The sequence below is a fragment of the Phacochoerus africanus genome, chromosome 8, assembly GCF_016906955.1.
Source record: "Phacochoerus africanus isolate WHEZ1 chromosome 8, ROS_Pafr_v1, whole genome shotgun sequence".
NCBI classification, from domain to species: Eukaryota; Metazoa; Chordata; class Mammalia; order Artiodactyla; family Suidae; genus Phacochoerus; species Phacochoerus africanus.
Genome location: NC_062551.1, coordinates 53,713,195 through 53,735,006, shown reverse-complemented (window position 1 = coordinate 53,735,006; position 21,812 = coordinate 53,713,195). Strand labels below are relative to the sequence as shown.

At 53.0% G+C, this 21,812-nt stretch overlaps 1 protein-coding gene across 14 annotated transcripts; it reads left to right on the top strand.

Moving 5' to 3' along the window:
- Positions 1-149: 149 nt before the first annotated feature.
- ODAD1 (outer dynein arm docking complex subunit 1) lies at positions 150-20,866 on the top strand. Of its 14 annotated transcripts, none has more exons than XM_047790561.1 (16): positions 150-361; positions 450-516; positions 665-776; positions 1,898-1,997; positions 2,162-2,351; positions 8,324-8,446; positions 8,772-8,885; positions 11,986-12,053; positions 15,624-15,811; positions 15,961-16,084; positions 16,606-16,897; positions 17,008-17,176; positions 19,030-19,193; positions 19,280-19,383; positions 19,659-19,737; positions 19,814-20,866. In XM_047790561.1, exons 3-16 carry the CDS (start codon positions 707-709, stop codon positions 20,360-20,362), a joined length of 2,334 nt encoding a protein of 777 aa, XP_047646517.1. In that variant the 5' UTR covers positions 150-361; positions 450-516; positions 665-706; the 3' UTR covers positions 20,363-20,866. The 14 variants fall into 14 exon arrangements, 13 of the variants coding, with proteins under 13 accessions (XP_047646517.1, XP_047646515.1, XP_047646518.1 ...); XM_047790559.1 differs by having other exon boundaries at positions 450-523; XR_007136331.1 differs by having other exon boundaries at positions 150-516; positions 19,280-19,354; positions 19,814-19,956.
- Positions 20,867-21,812: the final 946 nt, after the last annotated feature.

The window sequence follows — 21,812 nt, the reverse complement described above, 5'->3', positions numbered from 1 at the left end:
CCAGCCCTGCCCTTCCTTCGCAAGCCCTGAAGCCCACACCCTTCCAGCCCCGCCCATCGTAGGCCTCTACGGCTCCGCCCCTCGCAAGGCCTCCAGCCCCATCCCTCGTAAGGCCTATAGCCCCGCCCCCTCAGCCCTCCAGTCCCGCCCCTTGCTGGGCTCCCCTAGCACATCTGTTCCCGCAGGTTTCCTCGCGGCCTCCTCGGCCCCTCCTCCCCAGCCGCCCCTCCCACAGCTTTCCTCCGTGGCCTTGGTCCCTCCCCGGCCGCTGTCCCCAGGCCTCATTGGCCTCTTATCTCCCCAGTAACCAGACCACAACAGTGAGCTTGGAGTACCCAGGACAGGTCCAGCACTCCGGCAGGTAGGGACCGGCCTCGCTCCCCTCAGCCGATGGGGGTGGGGTGGTTCTCCTTCCTCTGTGAGCCACCTCCCCAAACCGCCGCCTTCAGAGATACCGAGAGCCTAGAGGACCTGTCCCCCGCGCCAGAATCAGAGCCGCGACGCAAGACAGAGAGTGTGAGAGGTGGGAGGTCGGGAGGGGCACGGCAAGAGGCCTGAGAGATGCCCCCTCCAACCCGCTGGAGGGATTGCGACCCAAAGAGAGGCCAGAGCTGGTTCTGGGATCAGTTCCTAGCCTTTTGCCTTTCATCGCCCACCCTCCTAGCCCTCTTCTGCTCGCCTCCTGAAGGGGTCCTCTTTGGCCAAGATGCCTTTGGGACTCTCTGCTGGGAGCACCCGCTCCGAAGATGGAAGCGAGGTCTTCTTGGAGGGAATGGGTAATTCGTACATTCTTGATTTATTCTTTCTTTCCCTCAGTTTGTCCTGTTTCAGGTCCTGTGCAGCTGGGGCCCCGGGGATGGGGAGGCTTTCCAGGACAGCCCTGGGGAGGCGGGGAGCAGATAGTAGCCCCAAGCCTGGGGAGTGGGATGGCCAGGAAGACTTCCTGTAGGAGGAGACGTTTGAGTGGGGCCCAGAACTGCTCCCAGGAATTTCCACCAGGAGAAGGAAAGGAAGAGTGAGCAGAAAGAACAGCATGTGACCAAAGCAAGGTTCTTCTGCCTCCACACTGTTGACACCTGGGGTCAGAACGTTCTTTACTATGGGTGGGGGCGTCCTGGGCATTGGAGGGTGCTCGGTGCATCCCTGCCGCCCGCCGCTGCACACCAGAAGCACCCGCAGTCCACGCCTGCACAATCAAAAATGTCTCCAGACATGGCGAAATGTCCTTAGGGGGCAGAATTGCTCCTGGTTGAGAACGGCTGGGAGACGGGGAGCTGGTGGATGAGCCTGGAACGGTGGGTAGGATTGGGTTTGTGGGGCCTTGAACACCAGGCTGGGGAGCTGGGACTTTGTCCAGGGTCAGTCCTGGGTCTAGGGCCTCTGTGGCTGAGAGGAAAGGTCAGCAGGTTGAGGAGGAGGCTGGGGTGATGATGGTCCAGGGAGAGAGGATGAGGCCTGAACCTAGGGGATGGGCTGAGGATGAGGAGGCAGGAGGGTGAGAATAAGCACTGCTGGGTGGGTGTTGGGGCAGAAAGGAAGGGAGGGAACGAGAGTGGTGCCCCTGGGGGCCTAGGCTCCTGTCCTCAGCTGTCCCGAGTGCCAGGTTGGTGCTTCGGTCCCTGAGGAGCCCTCCAGGAGTGCCCTCTAGTGGGGAGACAGTTGTATGCACCCATCTGGGGCAGGAGTGGTTTTAGAGGAAAAATGGGGAAGTCAGCTTGCAGTGCAGGGAGTGTGAAGGGGTGAAGAAGCCTGGGGATACAGAAACTGAGATGCAGCCCTAGAATGGTGCTGGTGACTGAGCCTGCAGTTTCATTGCAGAGCCAAAATTCCTAGGTCCTGGGGAGGAAGGGCCTGGGAGCTGGGTTCCTCCTGAATCCCTGGCTTCGTCCTGCCTCAGTGGATTGGGAGCTGAGCAGACTGCAGCGGCAATGCAAAGTGATGGAGGGTGAAAGGCGAGCCTACAGTAAGGAAGTCCACCAGCGCATCAACAAGCAACTGTGAGCCAGGCGCCTGGGTCCCTGGAGCTGGGGATGGGCTGTTGATGAGGCTGGGGGCTGGGTTCCTGGGGCTGTGGCCAGAGGGCAGGCCCAGGATGTCAGGACGTTAGTGATGCTGAGCTCTGCCCCTTTCTGGCCTCCCCTCCACTTCCCTGTCTGGGCAGTGGGGAGATCCAGCGCCTGGAGGGGGTGCGGGACAAGTTGCAGGTGCAGATCAGCATTGCCCAGAGCCAGGTCAAGCGGCTGCGGGACAGCGAGAGGCTGGAGAACATGGGTCACCTGCTGAAGTGCCGGGTCCAAGTGCAGGCTGAGGTCAAGGAGCTGCAAGAGCAGACCAGAGCCCTGGACAGGGAGGTGGGTTCTGAGACCAGACTCTGTGGCTCCTACTTGGGGACCAGGGTCATAACCTCTTTGAGCCTTCGCTTTCTCATCTGAAAAATGGGCTTATTGAAAGCACCCGCCTGGGGGCGTTGTGGTCAAGCTGTGGTAGGATTATGAGTACTGAATGCTTATCACCGTCCCACACATTCAAAAAAGCGGTCAAGGAGTTCCCGTCATGCCTCAGAGGTTAACGAACCTGACTAGCATCCATGAGGATGCTGGTTCGATCCCTGGCCTCACTCAGTGGGTTAAGGATCCAGCGTTTGCCATTGCTGTAGGTCGCAGATGCAGCTTGAATCCCGTGTTGCTGCAGCTGTGGTGTGGGCCGGCGGCTACGGCTCCGATTGGACCCCTAGCCTGGAAACCTCCATATGCTGCCAAGAAGCCAAAAGACAAAAACAAAAAGGCTGTAAGGGGGAAAGAGTCACCTCTGGAGTGAGCAAGCCCTGCATTAGAATCCTGGTCTTGCCACATCAGAGCTGTGTGGCCATGAGCAAGTCTTCACCGCTCTTGGCCCTATTTTCTTCACCTGCCAAAAGAGGAGGTGGCTAATGCAGCTGAATTGTCACGGGTTTTCCATCCCATTTGCTTCAAGACCTTGTTATTTGACCTTGGAAACAATGTGACTTTTCTATGCCCGTGTTCTTGTCAATGTTTGGGGCCCGCCTCACTGTCTCATGGTTCACATGCAGACGCCTGTGGATGGAAACACACACACATATTCTGAAATGAAAGTTTCCCCAAAGAATACTTTTTTCTATGCGGGATCCATTCTGTTTTCTATTCTACTCTTTTTTTGTTTTGTTTTGTTTTTGTCTTTTTTAGGACCTGAACCATGGCATATACAAGTTCCCAGGCTTGGAGTCCAATCGGAGCTGCAGCTGCTGACCTACACCACAGCCACAGCCACAGCAGATCCTTAACCCACTGAGTGAGGCCAGGGATTGAACCAGCATCCTCATGGATACTAGTCAGGTTCTTTACTGCTGAGCCGCAACGGGAACTCCTTCTATTCTACTCTTCATTTTTAAAAGTTGCCTAGACCAGAAGATTTCTTGTGGACTACTGGATCACAAATGGGTGTTTGCAAGTTAGTTATCCTGGTGGTCTGTATTAGTTTGCTATTGTGCATAACAAATTATCACAAACTCGATGGCTTAAAATAATACAAATGAATTATCCTGCAGTGCTGGAGGACAGAAGTCCAAAATGGGTTTCATTGGGCTAAAATCAAGGTGTCAGCAGGGCTTGTTCCCAGGGGGCTTTGGAGGAGAGTCCATTTCCTGGCCTTTTCCAGCTTCTAGAAGCCACCTGCATTCCTTGGTTTATGGCTCCTTTCTTGATCTTCTTAGCCAGCAATGGCCAGATGAATCTTTCTCATGCTGCATCACTCGAATGCCACTGTCCTCTCTTTTTCTCTGATTCTGACTGACCTGCCTCCCTCTTTCACGTATAAGGACTTTTGTTATGACATAGGGCTCACCCAGACGATCCAGGATAATCTCCCCATCTCAAGATCCTTTATCATCTCAGCGGAGTCCTTTTTTGCCACTTCAAGTGACATAGTCACAAGATCCAGGGTTCTGGTTGTGAACATCTCGACAGGAGGCTGGGGGCATTTTTCTGTCTATTACAGGTTCTATAGTGTTAGTACATGTGGCTTTCAAGCAGCCCATTTGTTTTGCTCTCCGAATCATACTGAGCTGCCTTTTGGAAGCTGAATTCTCTCTGATTCAAACATGTCCAAATGGTGGCTATTTTATGGTAGTACCGTGGCTTAGTGGGTGTTGGCCGCTGGAGGTGGTTTTCTTTGGTCTCATGGGAACTCACTAGAGATAGGTCCAAGTGGGATGATTTTTATCATTGTGTCCCCATGGATTCCTTTGCCCTAAGAAGTTTGATTATGGGGAATTGTAGGTCAAGTGCAGTCCTCAGAATGGAGCTCTGAAAAGCTCTCGATGAGGTCGAGAAAGGATGTAGTTGTCTAGTGATATTCATTCATTCGACAGATATTTGCTGAGTGCCTTCTAAGTGCCAGGTACAGTTCTAGGTACTGAGGACACAGTAGTGAGCAGAACAGACAAGGGTCTGCTCTCATGTAGTTTACATTCTACTGGGGAGATGGACAATCAGCCAAATAAAAGCTGAAGAAAGAATTTGTTCAAGGGGTTCCCGTTGTGGCTCAGTGGGTTAAGAATCCAACTAGTATTCAAGAGGATTTGAGTTTGATTCCCTGGCCTCAATCAGTGGGTTAAGGAACTGGTGTCCAGCTGTGGTGTAGGTTGCAGATACCACTCTGGACCTGTGTTTCCATTGCTTTGGCTGTGGCATAGGCTGGCAGCTGCAGTTCTGATTTGACTCCTAGCCTGGGAACCTCCATATGCTGCAGGTGCAGCCATAAAATGAAAAAATAATAATTTTGTTCAAAATAAATCCCCTAGACTCTTGCACAGAGAGACAAAAAGATGGGAAATATGGATGCATGGTTAAGAAAATTGCGGATCTAGTGAGAAGGTTTAATGGGTGTCTAATAAAAAAAAGTTTCAGAAGAACAGAAAAGGAACGGGACAGAGATAACATGTGGCAGGATAATACCTGTGAACTTTCCAGAACTAATTAAATAATTAATCCACAGATTTAAGGATGCCTTAGAGTCCAAAACAGGATAAATTAAAAAAACCACACTTATACAGGACATATGGACGTTTCCAAATACAAAAGCAGTCAGAAAATGTTTAAAACACATTACTTTCAAAGGAGTCACAGTTAGACTGAGAGCTGATTTCTCAAAAGAAACACTGGAAGTCAGAAGACTGTGAGTGACATTATAACGTCAACTTACACATCTGTCACCTTAGAATTCTATACCTAGCGAAAATATCCAAGAACGAGAAGGCAGAATACACATTTTCTCGCAAAGCAAAATGTAGAGTTAGCCTAGCAATATATGTTGAAGGACAACTTTGAAAACTTCTGGTCTGTTACTTACTGATGCTTTTGTAAGGCTGCGTCTTGTGTGACTTGCCACGTGAATTCAGCAGCACCCAAGAGTAGTTTCTAAATGCTTACTCTTATTGTCTGAATCACATCAGAGATGGAAAACAAAGAGCCCTTGGACTTGTACCCGTTCACAGCAAGCATCTACAAAGGTGAAAGAGGGAGGCAAGTCAGTCAGAATCAGAGAAGAAGAGAGGACAGTGGCATTCGAGTGATGCAGCATGAGAAAGATTCATCTGGTCATTGCTGGCCAAGAAGACCCATAAACCAAGGAATGCAGGTGGCTTCTAGAAGCTGGAAAAGGCCAGGTGTAGGCCAGCAGCTACAGCTCCAATTCAAACCCTAGCCTGGGAACTTCCATATGCCACGGGTGTGGGCCCTAAAAAGACCAAAAAAAAAAAAAAGAGAGAGAGAGAGAAAGAGAGAGACTTTGCAGGTGTGAGTGCAGATTTTGAGATGGGTAGGCTCTCCTGGATGACCTGAACGGGCTCAGTGTACTCACAAGGATCCTTACAGGAGAGAGGCGGGAAGGTCACAGTCAGGGAAGATGATGTGATTATGCAGAGTGCGGGTAAAACAGCAGCACAGAGGCTGGGGTGGCCGCAAGCCAAGGAATTCAACCTCTAGAAACTGGGAAAGACAAGGAATGAATTCTCCCTGGAGCGTCTAGGAGAAATGCCGCCTGGCTGACCCCTTGATTTTAACCCTGGGAGGCGGATTTCTGACTTCGGACCTCCAGAACTGTAAGATAATACATTTGCTTTGTTTGAAGGCAGTACATTTGTTGTATTTTGCTGCGGCAGCAGTGGGAGCTGACACAAGCAGGAGGGTGGTCCCTCTATGGAGGGGAAGATGGTCCGTGATGAGAAGGGGACATCTGTAACACCGTCAGGATTCGAGTTCTTGACCTGGGTGGTGGTTCAAGGATGGTCCCTTGTGGGAGTTCCCTGGTGGCTCAGCAGGTTAAGGACCTGGCTTTGTCCCTGCTGCAGCATGGGTTTGACCCCTGGCCTGGGAATTCTGCCAACAACCATGTGATGAGTCTCCAGGGAGATCTCAGCCCCCCAGCTGACACCTTGATGGCAACTTTATGAACCATGAGCAGAAGATCCAGCTGAGTTATGCCACCTTCCTGATCCACAGAGACTTCAAGACAATCAATGAGTGTTGTTTTAAGCCGCTAAATTAGTGTCATTGGCCCTCCATGTCTCTGGGCTCTGTATCTATGGATTTAACCAACCAAGGATCAAAAAACATTTTTTAATTCTTATGTTTATGGCCACACCCACCATAGAAATGGAAGTTCCCAGGCTAGGGATGGAATCTGAGCCACAGCTGTCACCCATACGGCAGCTGCAGCAATGCAGGATCCTTTAACCTACTGCACCAGGCTGGGGATCTAACCCACACCTCCACATCAACCCAACCCACTGCAGTCAGATTAAAAAAAATTTTTTTTTACTATACTTGATTTACAATGTTGGGTCGATTTCTGCTGTACAGCAAAGTGACCCAGCCATACACACACACACACACACACACACACACATTCTTTTTTCTCACATGATCCTCCATCATGTTCCATGATGTGATTAGATATAGTTGCCTGTGCTATACAGCAGGATGCAATCAGATTCTTAACCCACTATACCGTAGCAGTAACTCATCAAAAAATAAGAGTTTTAAATTCCAGAAAGTTCCAAAAAGCAAAACTTGAATTTGTGGGGCCAGCAACTACTTACATAGCACATACACTGTGTTTATTTAGAGATGATGGAAAGTTTCCAGAAGATTGTGCACGGGTTTTGTGCACATACTAGGGCATTTTATAGAAGGGACTTGGGGCATCTTTGGAGGGGAGTCCTGGAACCAATCCCCTGTAGTTACTGAAGGATGACTCATTTTTCTGCAGAAATGGAAAACTAATATAATGGGTCAATTTCAAGCTACCAGTAATTTAGCTCATGCAATCCCTGAAAATGTAACCACCACCTCTCAAGGGTTGTCTGAGGAGGCTCCATATTGCACTAACCTCTCTGTTGTAGTAGTTTGGACCAAACAACCCAATAAGTGTTTGCATCCTAACAACCCTGAAACCACAGCACCTCGGGATCCGAGCCACATCTGTGACCTACACCACAGCTCAGGACAATGCTGGATCCTTAACCCACTGAGCGAGGCCAGGGATTGAATCTGAGTCCTCATGGATCCTAGTCGGGTTCCTTAACCGCCGAGCCGCGATAGAAACTCTGTACTTGCTTTTTTTTTTTTTTTTTAATTGAAAATTTTGCTGGGATAATTGTAGAGTCACATGCAGTTGGAAGATGTAATACGGAGAGACTCCTTGTACACTTTGCCCAGTTGTACAGTTCCTTGTATGATTTCCCCCAATGGTACCATTTGGGGGTATTTGATTTTCATTGCAGCCACTGCTAAAAAGTTTCAGGAAGCTGTGACATCCTGAAAAAGGAATGTAGCACCATCTCATGTCGAACCTGGGAATTACCTTGAGCTCCAAGTTCATGTGGTGTCTGACCAATATTAATAGGTCTCCCTCGAATTTTAAATTTCATCTTATCATTATTATCACCGTTTTTGTCTGTGCCTACAGCATGCGCAAGTTCCGGGGCCCAGGGGTCGAACCCGTGCCACAGCAGTGATCTGAGCCCATCAGGGCAGGATCCAGGCTGGCTCAGCTTGGGTCACAAGCCCATCTCGAAAGGATTTGTCTAAACCTGGGGCATACGGTTGGCAAGGCAGCTCCTTTTGGTTGGGAGCCAGGTCCACGTGGAAGATTGGACCCCAGAAGAGGGTCCGAGAAGGTGGCCAGGGGGCCACAAAGACCAAAGACGTCAGCCAGTCCTTCACCCTCCCGCTCATCTCCTCCTTCGCTCCCTCAGCCTCTCCCACTTGCAGCCAACAAACAGGTACCATCCCCTTTCCTCCAGATCCAGGAGTGGGAGACCCGGATCTTTGCCCACGGTCAGGACGTCAAGGCTCCAGGATGTGTCCTGAGTCAGAAGGTCAAAGTCCGGCAAAGGATCAAAATTCTAGAAGACCAGTTGGACAGGGTGAGGGGCAGCCACTTGGCTGTGTCCAAGCTGGAACTCTAGGGCTTGGGGGTCAAGTTTTGGAAACAGTGGACCAGATTCCTGGATGTGGGCCAGCCTGAAACACTGGGCTCCCTGGTGGGGGTCAGAAGACCAGATCCTGGGAGGAGGGAGGGTCCCCAGGGAACAGAGACTGATGCTGGGGTCCTTGGGGTAGGAGATGATGCTCTCAGGGTCCCCACCTCAGGGATGGGCCCCGTAGCTAACAAGTGCCCCCTCCTGGGCTGCATGTGGAGGAGGGAGGCGGGCCTCAGATAGGCTCTTGGCATTTTCCCGCATCCCTCAGGTCACCTGTCGCTTTGACATCCAGCTGGTCCGAAATGCGACCTTGCGGGAGGAGCTGGATCTCCTGCGGATCGAGAGGAACCGCTATCTGAATGTGGACCGCAAGCTGCAGAAGGTCAGTGGCCCCGGAGCCCAGGACCCTTTGGTCCAGCGGGCGTGGAAGAGAGGAGACAAGAGGCCCCCCTGCCTCCTCTGACACCCGGGCCTCAAGTGCAGAATCGCCCAGAGCCATTGGTTTACTTTGGTCCAGAGGGGAGGGAGACTCAGAAAATATTCCAGGGCGCCTCCCCACAAAGCAGCCTCATTTAGATGTGCAGAAAGCAGAGTTGTCACTTTGAGTGTTATCACCCAGGGCAACCAAGGAGCCTGCAGAACCATTTCCATTCCATGGGCTCTCAATCACCTTTAAAGTCCTTAGAGAACCGTCCCTTCCTTCCCTGCCACCTCCCTCCTTCCTCTTCCACCGCCCCCCCCCCCCCCCCCCCCCCCCCGGCTCTCTTTAAGTTTGACTTTGAAATCATTTCAAATTTGCAGAAAAGGTGCAAGAATAGTACAAAGAATGGTATACCCTTCATCAGGGTTGATAATTTGCCAGATTCACTCTGTCTCTGTCTCTATGTGTAATTCTTTCTACTGAAAATAATGTATCACGCTGGCTGAACCATTCAAGAGCCATGACATAGACATCATGCTCTTAAGAATTTCAATGTCTATTTCCTAAGCCCGAGACCATTTTCTTACATAAACACAGTGCCCGCACCTGAGTCTGGGACTGGAACCCCACGCAGCCCATATTTAAATATCACCATCGTCCCAGAGACGTCTTTGAGCGCTCACTTAATTACCCTGCTCCAGGCTCCAGGCCAGGATCTCACATTGCTTTTGTTTGTCTTGGCGCCGTTCCGCTGGCGTGGGCCATCCGTCTTCATCTCTGTGACTTTGACCGGCCACTTGTGCTGCGGGACATCTCTCCATGTGGGCTTCTCTGGTCTTTCTTTACGATGAGATACAAGCCGTGCCCTTTTGGCGGAATATCCCAGAGGTGGTATCATGTCCTTTGCGGGCATTGCATCAGGAGGCACAGACTGTCAGTTTGTCCTGTGGCCAATGACGTTGACCTTGATGGCTTGGTTAGCCAGTTTTCTCCAATGTAGAGTTTTTCTTCTTTGTAATGGATAAGTCTAGGGAGATTCTGGGAAACTGTATAAAATATCCTGTCCCCTGACACAGTTTCACTCAATTATTCCAGCATCTTTAATGATTCTTTTTTCTTTTTCTTTTTTTTTTTTTTTGCTCTTTTTAGGGCCACACCCTTGGCTATGGAAGTTACCAGGCTAGGGATCAAATTGAAGCCATAGCCACTGGCCTACACCACAGCCACAGCAACACCAGATCCGAGCCACATCTGCGACCTACACCACAGCCCACGGCAACGCCAGATCCTTAACCCACTGAGCAAGGCCAGGGATTGAACCCACGTCCTCATGGATACTAGTTGGATTTGTTTCCACTGAGCCACAATGGGAACTCCTCTTTAATGATTCTTGCCTGAATAATTATTACTGTAATGGCTGCCAAACAGTGATTTTTTTTTCTCTACCTCTGTCACTTCATCTTTATTTATAAGATGGTACTTGACTTAAGGAAGAGCTTCTCATTCTCCCGTCTATTTATGTGTCTGCAGCAAGCATTCATGTATTCTGACTTTATTCTAAGGGGTTATAATCCATGGCCATCATCATTCCTTAAGGTGTTCAAATCTTCCCAGATTTGGCGCTGGGAGCCCCCTCAGCTAGCTTCCGTGTCCTTTTGATAAGCCCATCCTCTTTTTTTGAGCACTTCCTTACTTTATTTTTGGCCACGCCTCTGGCACTGGGAAGTTCCTGGGCCAGGGAGCAAACTGGAGCCACAGCAGTGACAATGCCAAGTCCTTAAGCTCTGAGCCACCAGGGAACTCCCCCGCTATAGACATTTTAAAATCAGGAGTTCATGTCGGTACCTCTGAATTCCAATCCATCATCACTGGCTCCTTCCTGAACTTTGCCCTTTGCCTTTCTCTTCGCCACAGTGGGAATCCTGGTTCCCAGCAGCGCTGACATTTGTACTCATTTGTTCAGTCCTACACAACGCACAGGAGGTTCACGGTTGCTGCAACTGTATTACCGCCCCCCAACTGGAGAGTTAAAGATTTCTTTGCATGGCGTTCCTGTTTTGGCTCAGCGGGTTATGGACCTGATTAGTATCCATGAGGACGCGGGTTTGATCCCTGGCCTCGCTCAGTGGGTGAAGGATCTGGCGTTGCCGTGAGCTGTGGTATAGGTGGCAGACATGGCTCAGATCCCATGTGGTTGTGACTGTGGCATAGGCTGGCAGCTGCAGCTCCGATTAGACCCCTAGCCTGGGAACCTCCATATACCTCGGGTGTGGCCCTAGAAAGACAAAAAAAAAAAAAAAAGGAATAGGGGAGGGAATAATTCTCTCCCGTATCCTTGTTGATTTCATTTTCTTTATGAATATGTAAACCAGTAACAGGCTTCCCAAATTATTCCAAAACATGTCCTAGAGAAATATATTTCCTCGCCGTCTCTTCCACTTCATTCTCATTCAGCCCGCGGAGTTCCTGGTTATCCATCCCGGGTTTCTTGTTGCAAAAGCATATGTGTGTGTGTGTGTGTGTATTTTTACACACATGTGTATCTGTATATTACATGCATAATATACACATATAATATATACACATATAATATACACACATAATATAGGTGTGTGTATGTACGTATATGTGCATATACATTAATACACATATACACATTATATACCTGTAAAAAATATATATATATCATTTCCTCCCTTCCTGCTCCTGAAAGAACTCTTTTACGCATTACTCTTCAAAGACACTTCAGTAGAACCAGAAAACAAAGCAGTGTGGTCACCGTTTATGAAATTCACCCACATTTCTGACGCCTGCCACAAATCAGCTTGGCGCTCTCAGGAATATTCGGGGTTGGGCTTTCACTGCATTCCTGCTCATCAGCCTGGCACTCCGTTCACTGGATACCTCTTGAAAATCCCTTTCAAGGGTTGCTCCTCGTTAGGAAGGAACACGTTTCGAAGGCACGGGAGCCCCTCTCCTTCTTGGGGAACCTCAGGGCCTAAAGAAAAGCCCTCCGGCAACCACGGTGTCAGAAGGGGTATCTGTTTTGTTCTCCTGGCAGGAGATCCAGCACCTTCGGCACGCGGTCAGCGCCCTCATGGTCTCCTCCACCTCTGCCTACACCATCAGGTAGGGCCCAGGAGGCAGCCCAGGTCACTCAGTAAAGGCCTTTCCTTAAGGAAGGAGGGCTGTGAACTCAAGAAATAGATCCTCAGGAGTTCCCGTCTTTGCTCAGTGGTTGACGAATCTGACTAGGAACCATGAGGTTGCAGGTTCGATCCCTGGCCTCGCTCAGTGGGTTAAGGATCCGGTGTTGCCATGAGCTGTGGTGTAGGTTGCAGACGTGGCTCGGATCCTGCATTGCTGTGGTTCTGGTGTAGGCCGGTTGGCTACAGCTCAGATTAGACCCCTAGCCTGGGAACCTCCGTATGCCGCGGGAAGCGGCCCTAGAAAAGGCAAAAAGACAAAAAAAGAAAGAAAAGGAGGGCTGTGAACTCAAGAAATAGATCCTCAAAAACCTACCTTTTTTTGTTTTTTTCTTTTTTTCCATAAGGGGCCCCCTTATCTCCCCCCTCCACTGATCTTCCAGCTCCTCAGGCAAGGTCCCTCTCCTTGGATGTATGAATTAACCTCTTTGGCTGCAGTCTGTTAAGGACAAGGAGTGCAGAGGGATAGAGAGAGACGCGAGGGCGCGGAGCCAGGGGCCAGGAACGCAGGAAGCTTCCTCTGGGCTCTCACGGGCTCCCTGCTCCCCCTACCCCAGCTCTGTCTCATTCCCACCTTCGGGGCCTCATTCTTTCGCTCCAAGGGGTTTCTTACCCTCTGCTGGGTATCTTGTTTCTACCACGTGACTTCTGCTAACTCAGGGTTGGTGACTCCTTGTGACATCAGTTATAGCTCAGATCCACCATGTGGCTTCTATGGCCCGTCCTTCCTTCCTTCCTGTCTTTCATTTTCCCTTCTTTTCTTTCTTTCTTCCTTTCTTTTATTTTCTCTTTTATTCACTTTCTCTTTTTTCTTTCACTTTTATTTCTTTCACTTTCTGTATTTTTCTCTTTTATTCACGTTCTTTTTTCTTTCGTTTTCTTGTTTTAGTTTTAATGAATTTTTTCTTTCATTTTCTTTCTTTATTCCTTTCATTTTCTTTTTTTCTTTCACTTTTATTTCTTTCATTTTCTCTTTCATTCACTTTCTCTTTTTTCTTTCATCTCTTTTATTCGCATTCACTTTTTCATTTTTCTTTCATTTTCTCTCTTCCTTCCTTTCATTTTCTGCTTTCTTTCATTTTTCTTTCCTCTATTTTTTCTTTCTTTCATTTTCTCTTTCATTCACTTTCTCTTTTTTCTTTCATTTTCTCTTCCTTTTTCCTGTCATTTTCTCTTTTATTCACGTTCACTTTCTCCTTTTTCTTTCATTTTCTCTCTTTAATTTTCTTCTTTTTTCTTTCATTTCTTTTTTCATTTTTTCTTCTTTCTTACATTTTCTCTTTTATTGTCTCCCTTTTTTCCTTCCCTCCTTCCTTCTCTCCCCCACTCCCTTCCTTCCTTTGAGTTAAAATGCACATGGGGAAGTTCCCGTTGTGGCTCAGCAGGTTAAGAATCTGACTAGTATCCATGAGGATGCAGCTTCCATCCCTGGCCTTGCCTAGTGGGTTAAGGATCTGGCACGCCTGTGAGCTTCAGTGTAAGTCAAAGATGCAGCTCAGATCTGGTGTTGCTGTGGCTGTGGTGTAGGCCAGCAGCTATAGCTCTGATTTGACCCCTAGCCTGGGAACTTCCATATGCTGAGGATGCAGCCACTAAAAAAAAGCAAAAAAAAGAAAAATTAATTAATTAATTAATTAAAATGCACATAGAATTCACCATTTTAAAGTGTGTTTAGTACATGCATAATGCTGTGCTATCATCACATCTATTTTCATCACCCCAGAAGGAAACCTGTACCCATTAAGCTGTCATTCTCTCTTCCCCACTTCCCCAACCCCAGGCAACCACTGGTCTCCTTCCTGTCTCTGCCTGTTTACCTACAAATCTTTTTTTTTTGCATTTTATGGTCACACCTGCAGCATATGGAGGCACCCAGACTAGAGGTCGAATCAGAGCTGCAGCTGCTGGCCTACAGCACAGCCACAGCAATGCCAGATCTGAGCCTCGTTTGTGACCTACACCACAGCTCATGGCAACGCTGGATCCTTTAACCCACTGAGCAAGGCCAGGGATCAAACCCACATCCTCATGGATACTAGTTGGGTTTGTTTCCGCTGAGCCACAAGGGGAACTCCTCCAGTGCTTCCTTGCTGGATGACCTGGGCAAGTCACCTCAGGTTCCTCCACTGTAACATGGCAAAAATCATAGTGCCTATCTCCTGGGCAGCTGTGGGGACTCACGGTATGCTCTTCTAGAGCACCCCCAGCAGGGCCTGCCTCCCAGGAAGTTGGGCTCTCTCTTCCTTGTCCTGCCCCTTGTTGGCCTGGAGCCCAAGCACACAAAAAAAAGTGGGGAGTTCCCGTCGTGGCACAGCACAAGTGAATCCAGCTAGCATCCAAGAGGATGTGGGTTCAATCCCTGGCCTCCTCAGTGGGTCAGGGATCTGGTGTTGCTGTGAGCTGTGATTACAGACATGGCTCAGATCCAGCATTGCTGTGGCTGTGGTGCAGGCCGGCTGCTGCAGCTCTGACTCGACCCCTAGCCTGTGTACCTCCATATGCTGCAGGTGCAGCCCTAAAATGGCAAAAAAAAAAAAAAAAAAAAGAGTCCCAATCCCTGGGAGGCTGCCACCAGAGGCTAGAGAGGTCACTGGGGGCTAGGGCTGGTGTGTGCCAGGGGAGGCCTCCCACCAAGGGGGATGGACCCGAGTAAGCCTCAAAGGAATTTCAGTAGAGCAGGAAGCTAGTGTTCTGAGCAGAGGCAACCAAGGTTGGCATATGTGTGGAGGTGGGAATTAGAATGTCCATGGGCAGGGACCTGAGGAGACTGGTCTGCTGTTCTCCCAACTTAATGACCCTCCGACCTTTGATCCTGTGATCTGTGAAGTAGGCTTGGGGCACCCTGAGTTTACTTGGCTGCATTACATTTAAAAGCTTAAAAGCGCCATCTTTAGCCAGGTAGGACAGGGAAGCCTCAGAAGGGGGGGTTCTTGGGTGTCCCCAATATCCTAATGGGGTGTGATGCTCAAGTGCTGGTGATGTCACCTCCCTGTCCCAGGTGAGGCCCTGAATGGTCCAAACCCCTTGTCTTTCCAACCACACCACCCCCAAACTCCAGCACAGTTCCCTAATCACCTTTTGCAGCTTGAGTATAATCTCTTAACTGTGCCATCATCGCCATCCCGCCTCCTGTTCCACCCGTCACACTGGAGCAGTGTCCCCTCTATGGGCGGGTGGGAACATTAGTCCTGTACACAGCTTAGCATCCCCCCCTCCCTGACTCTGCCCCACAACCCCATTCTGACCCACCTCTAGGAACCTAGACAATTTTATGCCTTTTGTGACCTCAAGGTGACTGCAACCCGATTCTGTCCTATCCCTGTGACCCCAGACTGACCCTGCCCCATCCTCCCTCCAACCTCAGGCTAACTTCACCTATTCCTGGGACCCCAGGCTGATCCTGCCGCATCCACCCTCCAAACCCCGCCCCAGGGTGACCCCAAATCAAACCTCCAGTCTCCCCAACACCGGTCTAATCCCCTATCCCTCCCAGGGAGGAGGCGAAGAATAAGATAAGCATGCTGCGGGAGAGGGCAGAGAAGGAGGTGGCCCAGAACGAAACGGAGGTACAGATCTTGCAGCGGCAGGTAGCGCACCTGGAGCAACTTCACCGCTTCCTCAAGCTCAAGAACGACGACAGGCAGCCGGATCCCGCCATCCTGGCGAAGCGTGAGCAACGAGGTGAGGCCTGGGCGTGTCACCCATTGGCTGGGCCGCGGGCGGGGCGGGGCGGGGCCAGCCGGGGGGCGGGGCTGGAGGGGCGGGGTCTGTGTGGCTCAGGTGCCTCCCCCTCCCCACTGGGGTCCCACCACTGTGCCCTCTTCCTGCAGCCCGGGAGGTGGCTGAAGGCCTCCGAAAGACCTCCCAGGAGAAGCTGGTGCTGCGCTACGAGGACGCCCTGAATAAACTGTACCAGCTGACCGGGGAGAGCGACCCCGACCTGATGGTGGAGAAGTACCTGGAGTGTGCGGACCTGGGAGGGGGCAGGGGTGGGGGTGAGGGCAGGGAGGCCCAGGCGCGTGCCCCCAGCCTCCCGAAGTCCAATGCAGACTGGGCTCTGTCACAGTCACCCAGGGCCTCCGCTTCGCCCTGGGGACTCTGACACCTGCGCGGGAGGCACCGGGAGTCGAGCTGGGCCCTGCGCGCCTCTCACTTTCCGCCCTGCCTCTGCCCCACTCCCCCATCTCCCTCGCACCCCGCACCCCTCCCCGGCCTTCTGACCCCTTCCTTCTGCACCTTGTTTCCACGTCTGCATCTCTCTGTCCTCACTTGAGTGTGTCTCTGGCGTTTTCTTTCTGTCGAATTTCCCTGGCGTGTCTGCCTTCCCGCCTCCCGCCTGCGTCTCCCCTTCCCGGTTCCTCCCTCCTCCGCCTCCCTGCTTGTCCGGCCCGCCTGCCGGTCACTTTGCAAATCTTCCGCGTCGTCTGTTCTCTCTACCATGTCCTCTCCCTCACTTCTCTCTGTGTCTCTCCCAGTATTTCTGTGACTTTCTCTCTATCGCTCTTGCTCTCGCTCTGTGTTCCTGCGTCCCTGTGTCTTTCTCTGGCTCTCTTTCCATCTCTGGCTCTCTTTGTGTCTTTGTCTTTTTCCATATCTCTTTCTCTATCCTGCGTGAGCCTGTCTCCGTGTGTCGCTCTGTCTGCGTGTTCCTGTCTCTCTGGCCCCTGCCTTTCCCGCCCGGCAGTGGAGGAGCGGAACTTCGCGGAGTTCAACTTCATCAATGAGCAGAACTCGGAGCTGGAGCACCTGCAGGAGGAGATCAAGGAGGTGAGCGGGACCGCACCCTCCCCAGCTCCACGCGGACTACCCCCTCCCCGTCTCCTCCTTCGCGCCCCCTCCGGAGCTGGGCCCAGTGTGGTGCCCCTGATCGATGGCAGATGCAGGAGGCCTTGGTGAGCCGGCGCCGCAGCGAGGAGGACCGGCACGCTCAGCAGGAGCAGCAGCGGACTGAGTTGCAGCAGCGCGTGGACGAGGTGCACATGGAGGCCGAGAACCTGGAGGCCCGCTTCCAGGACTTTCGCGGGCAGCTGGAGGCGCTCAAGACGGGTGAGCAGCCGCCCGGCTTCCTCATCTGGGAGGATGCGATGAGCAGTCGCAAAGCCAGCCCAAGGCGGGCCACGTGGAGGCATTATACGGACCGTCTTGTGCACTGCCTTGTCGGTTTTCCCCGTATCCATCCATCGCCCATCCTCCTCGTGCAGAGTGCTCGAGAGTCAGGCTGCCCTGGCTTTGAATCCCAGCTCCACTATTGTGAACCTTGGCGTGTGGTTTCCTCCGTGGAAGCCTTTCCGGAACTGGGCTGGCAGAGCACACTTCGTAGGATTGTCATGAGAATTAATGGGATGACGGGTGGAGAGAGACAGAGGTGGCGGTGGTAACAGGGAGTGAGCAGGCGGCCACCTCGTGCTGCACAGTCAGACTCAAGTACCAACAGGCCTTCTTTCCCTTTGTCTCAGGCACTGTGATGCCAAGCGCTGTGCTAGGTGATGAGGGCCCGGCAGGGAGGGGGTGGGAGGAGACAGATATGGGCACTGGATACTTGTAACCCAGGGGCTGGGATGGAGGACACCCTGGGCCCTTCAGAAGCAAGAGGGTGCCTTAACGCGGGATGCAGGACCATAATTTGGGGGGCCCAGTGCAGACTGAATTTGTGGGGCCCCTCGTTTAAAAACCGACAAGGACTTCAAGTGGCAGTAACAGAGCATCAGACCAAATGTGGGGCCCTGCTGAGGACCGGGCCCTGTGCCGGTGCATCTGGCTCCGCTGGAGTCACAGGAAAAGGAGGGTCTCCTGGGAGCAGCGATGCTTCAGGTGGATTTCGAAGAATAAGTATTTAACTGAAAAACGGGACGGGGGAGGCTCCCAGCAGGTGGGGCCAAGGCTTGGAAGTGCATTTGAGGACCGTAGGCTTTCTGTGTGGAGGGGGATGTCAGGGTGCGGGGTGGGAGTTCAAGAGATGCCAGGCGGGAGCACTGGAGCTTTTTCCTGGGGGTGCTGGGGAGCCATGGTTGGGCTGTGAGCAGGAGAGGGTGGGGGTGGGGCGGGGGGAGGGGGCTGAGGATGGAGAGGAGGGGACGGAGCACAGAAGGGCTTAGCTGATAAACCCTGGGGAGAGTGAGGCACACAGGGTCTGGCATGGTGAGGGTGACGTGCGGACCTAGGAGAAGAAGCCCCTGTGGCCCTGAGCTCGGTGTGAGCACTGCTGTGGGATGTTTTGGGAGGAAAACTGCATGTGAGCCCGGAGCTCAGGTGGAGGAGGCAGGGGTGCGTGATGAGGCTGTGGTGGATGCAGGTCTTTGGCCATGACCCTGACGTGTGGAAGTTCCAGGGCCAGGGATCAAATCCTCATCACAGCGGAGACTGGAGCCACAGCAGGGACAATGCCAATCCTTAACCTGCTGTGCCACCTGGGAACTCCCGTTGGCTGCAGGGTTTCGTCAGAGTCACGGGCGCCTTCTTATTTCAGTCACAAAAACCAGTTCACTAGGTGCAAGGGAGCCACGCACGGGCCATTGTGACAGCGGGTCAGGAACGCAGCCTCGGCGCCTTTGGGGCGCGCATGCGTGTTTCTGTCCGCACCCTGGGCTGCGGACTCGCGGGGTTGGTTAGAAGTTGGGTGCTTCTAACTGTGCTGGGTGAAGACATCTTTCCGTGTGGCGGTGCCCTTCTCACGTTTCCCTCTGACCTCCCTCCCTTCTGGCCTCCTGTGGTCCCGAGCCCCGGGCAGGGCCCCAGCGATGCCCTCTCACCGCCGGGCGTCTGATCGCCGGCATGACCCTTTCCATCTTTGAGCTTCGCCTGCGGTCCCCGCGGCCCAGGCAGCAGGGACTTGAGGGGGAAGAGAGGGAGGGCCTCCAGGGGACACCGGATCGGTGACCGCCTGTCCCCTCTGACCCCAGCCATCCAGCGCCTCTTCACCAGGGCCCAGTGTGACAGCACACTCATCAATGACCTCCTCGGGGTCAAGACCCAGATGAGAGACCGGGACATAGGCCTCTTCCTCGGCCTCGTCGAGAAGCGGCTGGTGGAGCTCTTGATGGTGCAGGCCTTCCTGGAAACCCAGGTCCGGGTGCAGAGGGCGCGGAGGGGGACAGGGAGCCGAGGCTCAGAGGTGGGTGTGCGGGGACCACTGGCTTCTCTTCCCTCCAGAGCTACCCCTTCGCCAGCTTGCCTAGCGCTGCCCTCATGGTGCTGGGCCAGAGCCCTGAGGAGCTTCCCAAGAAGGTGGTCCCGCCTCTGCCCCCTGACAATCTGTGAGCCAGAGGGCAGGAGGGTGGGGGCGGGGGACGGAGATCCCACGGGGACGGGGGACACATGGGGGGTTCTCTGAGGCTGGAGAGTGGGGGTGGCTGGGGCGGGGGGAGAAGATGGACTGGGTGCTCTTCGGGAAGCAGAAGGAGAAAGGGGGCAGGGCGCTCGGGGCTGCCCAGGGCCCGATGGGGGGGGGGTCTCTGGGCCGAGCTATGAGGAGCCATCGGCCTTCAGAGGATGGACAATACAGTCGGGGCCTGCCTTCCCCCCACTTTAGGGAAGAGCCCCCAGGCTTTGAGGCCAGAGACGACTATCCGCTGAGCAAGGAGGAGCTACTGAGCCAAGTGGTGAAGTCGGTGAGAAGGGGCGGCGCGGGGTGCGGGATGGGGGGAGCTCGGTGGCCTCGGGGGCCCTGACCGGCCTCCCTCACAGCTGAAGGTCCAGGAGCAGGCGCAGGAGCAGCACCTCAAGGAGCTGGCCGAGGCCGTGAAGAAGGTGGACAGCACCCCAAGCGTCACCTTCTCCCAGAAGGCCAGCTCCAGCACCCGCCTGCTGCCCAAGAGCCCCAGCGCCATCCCGGGGTCCATCATGAGCCACAGAACTAGTGGCATCCTGGTGGCCAGCGGAGGCCGTGCCCCCAGCTCCAATGTTGGCCACGTCACCTTCGGGGAGCCCAGCTCCAGCGCAGGCCGCATGACCTATGGCTCCACCAGTGCCACCGGGGCACTGGCGTCCAGCCGGAGCTCGACCGGGGGGCGCGTGACCTTCAGACCCCCCAGCTCGAGTAGCTACCTGGGGTCCACTGGCTACTTGGAGTCCAGCAGGGGCCACGAGAGCTTTGGAGGCCTGGAGAGCAGAGGCCCTGGGTCCGAATCGAGCGGAGGCCTCGGGTCCAGCAGAGGCCAGGTCTCAAGCACCGGCCCCGCCTCTAGCACCGGCCAGGGCTCCACCACCAGCAAAGACTCCCGGAGCAATTACTAGGGGCACCCAGCCCTCACCCTACCCCTGGTGCCTTGCAGGGCCTTCTCTGTGTCTCTGCCTCCCAGTTTCCCCCAGGACTCTCCATCCTGCTCACCCAGTCCCGGGGACCCCGCCCCTGCCCATCTCCGTCTCCCCTTCACCGTGTCTCTGGATCTGTTTCCATCGGCTCCCCTTCCTCTGTCTCCTGTTTCCAGCACTCCTTTCCCGCCCTGTTCGCTCGGTTTCCCATGCAGGTCCTTCTGTCTTGCCTCCATGTCTGTCTCGCCCTCTGCTCTGACCTGTCTGACCCAGCCTCCTGTTTGGCCTTCCCTGCTTCGAATTCCCTCTTCTCACCTCCGTCTCCCAGGCTCTCCTCACCTCTCGGGGCCCTGTCTCTGAAGTTCCTCATTCCTTGTCCTCCTCAAGAGTCCCCACTACTGACCAGTGTGGGAAGAATGGGGGCAAAGGTGCCAGGGTCAGCAGGAGCTGGGACCAGAGAAAATAAAGGTCAGAGTCTGACACTGACCCCGGCCTGGTCACAACTGTATGTGCGAGAGAGGGAGCTTGCGACAGGTCTGTTTCCTTTATCTCTGGCCCAGGGGATAATATATGACACTGTCCCTCTTCCCTGCTGTTCATTCATTTGTTCACTCATTTTTTTGAGACTTCCATATTTCAGGCTGTACTGAGAATTGGGGACTGTGTCAGTCAGGATAGGCTGGGTTATGCCGCAGTAACAAGCAATCCCAGAATCCCAGCGGCCTGAGGAGACGGAGGTTCATTACTCACTGGTGGTCCTGCTCTGTTGTGGGTCCTCTAAGGATCCTGCTCCACCTCATGCTTGTGGCCCAGGCCAGTGCAACAGCCTGTCTCTGGAGGGTCGTCCATCCCCTTCTCTCTGGGAAAGAGAGGACATGGCAAAGCTTTAAGGACTCCTAAAGCTCCTGCCTGGATCACTTCCACTCACATTTATTGGCCAAAGCAGGTCATGTGACCTTGCCTGACTTCAAAGGGGGATGTGAAGTGCCAGGAAGGATAGAGGATGGTGGTGGGTTTGGGAGAGAAAGGACACCATGGATAATGTAACTGTCCTTGAGTCGTGCCATAAGCCCTGTCAAAATCTGCCCAAATCCAGAGTTCCCATTATGTCTCAGGAGGTTAAGAACCCAACTAGTATCCATGAGGATGTGGGTTCCAACCCTGGCCTTGCTCACTGGGCTAAGGGTCTGGCATTGCCGCAAGCTGCAAAAGGCAGAGGTTTTGGAGGCAGCTCAGATCTGGTGTTGCTGTGGTTGCGGTGTAGGCCTGCAGCTGTAGCTTCTATTGAACCCCCAGCCAGGAAACTTCCATGTGCCACTAGTGTGGCTGTAAAAAAAAAAAAAAGAATGGAGTAGGAGTCCCTCTGTGGCACAGCAGGTTAAGGATCCAACTACAGCAGCTCCAGTGGCTGCACAGGTGTGGGTTCGATACA

Excerpts from the sequence above, each read along its gene's own strand:
- ODAD1 (XM_047790558.1), top strand. The coding sequence starts at position 391 with ATGGGGGTGGGGTGGTTCTCCTTCCTCTGTGAGCCACCTCCCCAAACC. Across the intron at positions 517-664 it reads CGCGACGCAAGACAGAGAGT|CCCTCTTCTGCTCGCCTCCT; the intron begins GTGAGAGGTGGG and ends CCACCCTCCTAG. Across the intron at positions 19,194-19,279 it reads AGGCCTTCCTGGAAACCCAG|AGCTACCCCTTCGCCAGCTT; the intron begins GTCCGGGTGCAG and ends TCTTCCCTCCAG.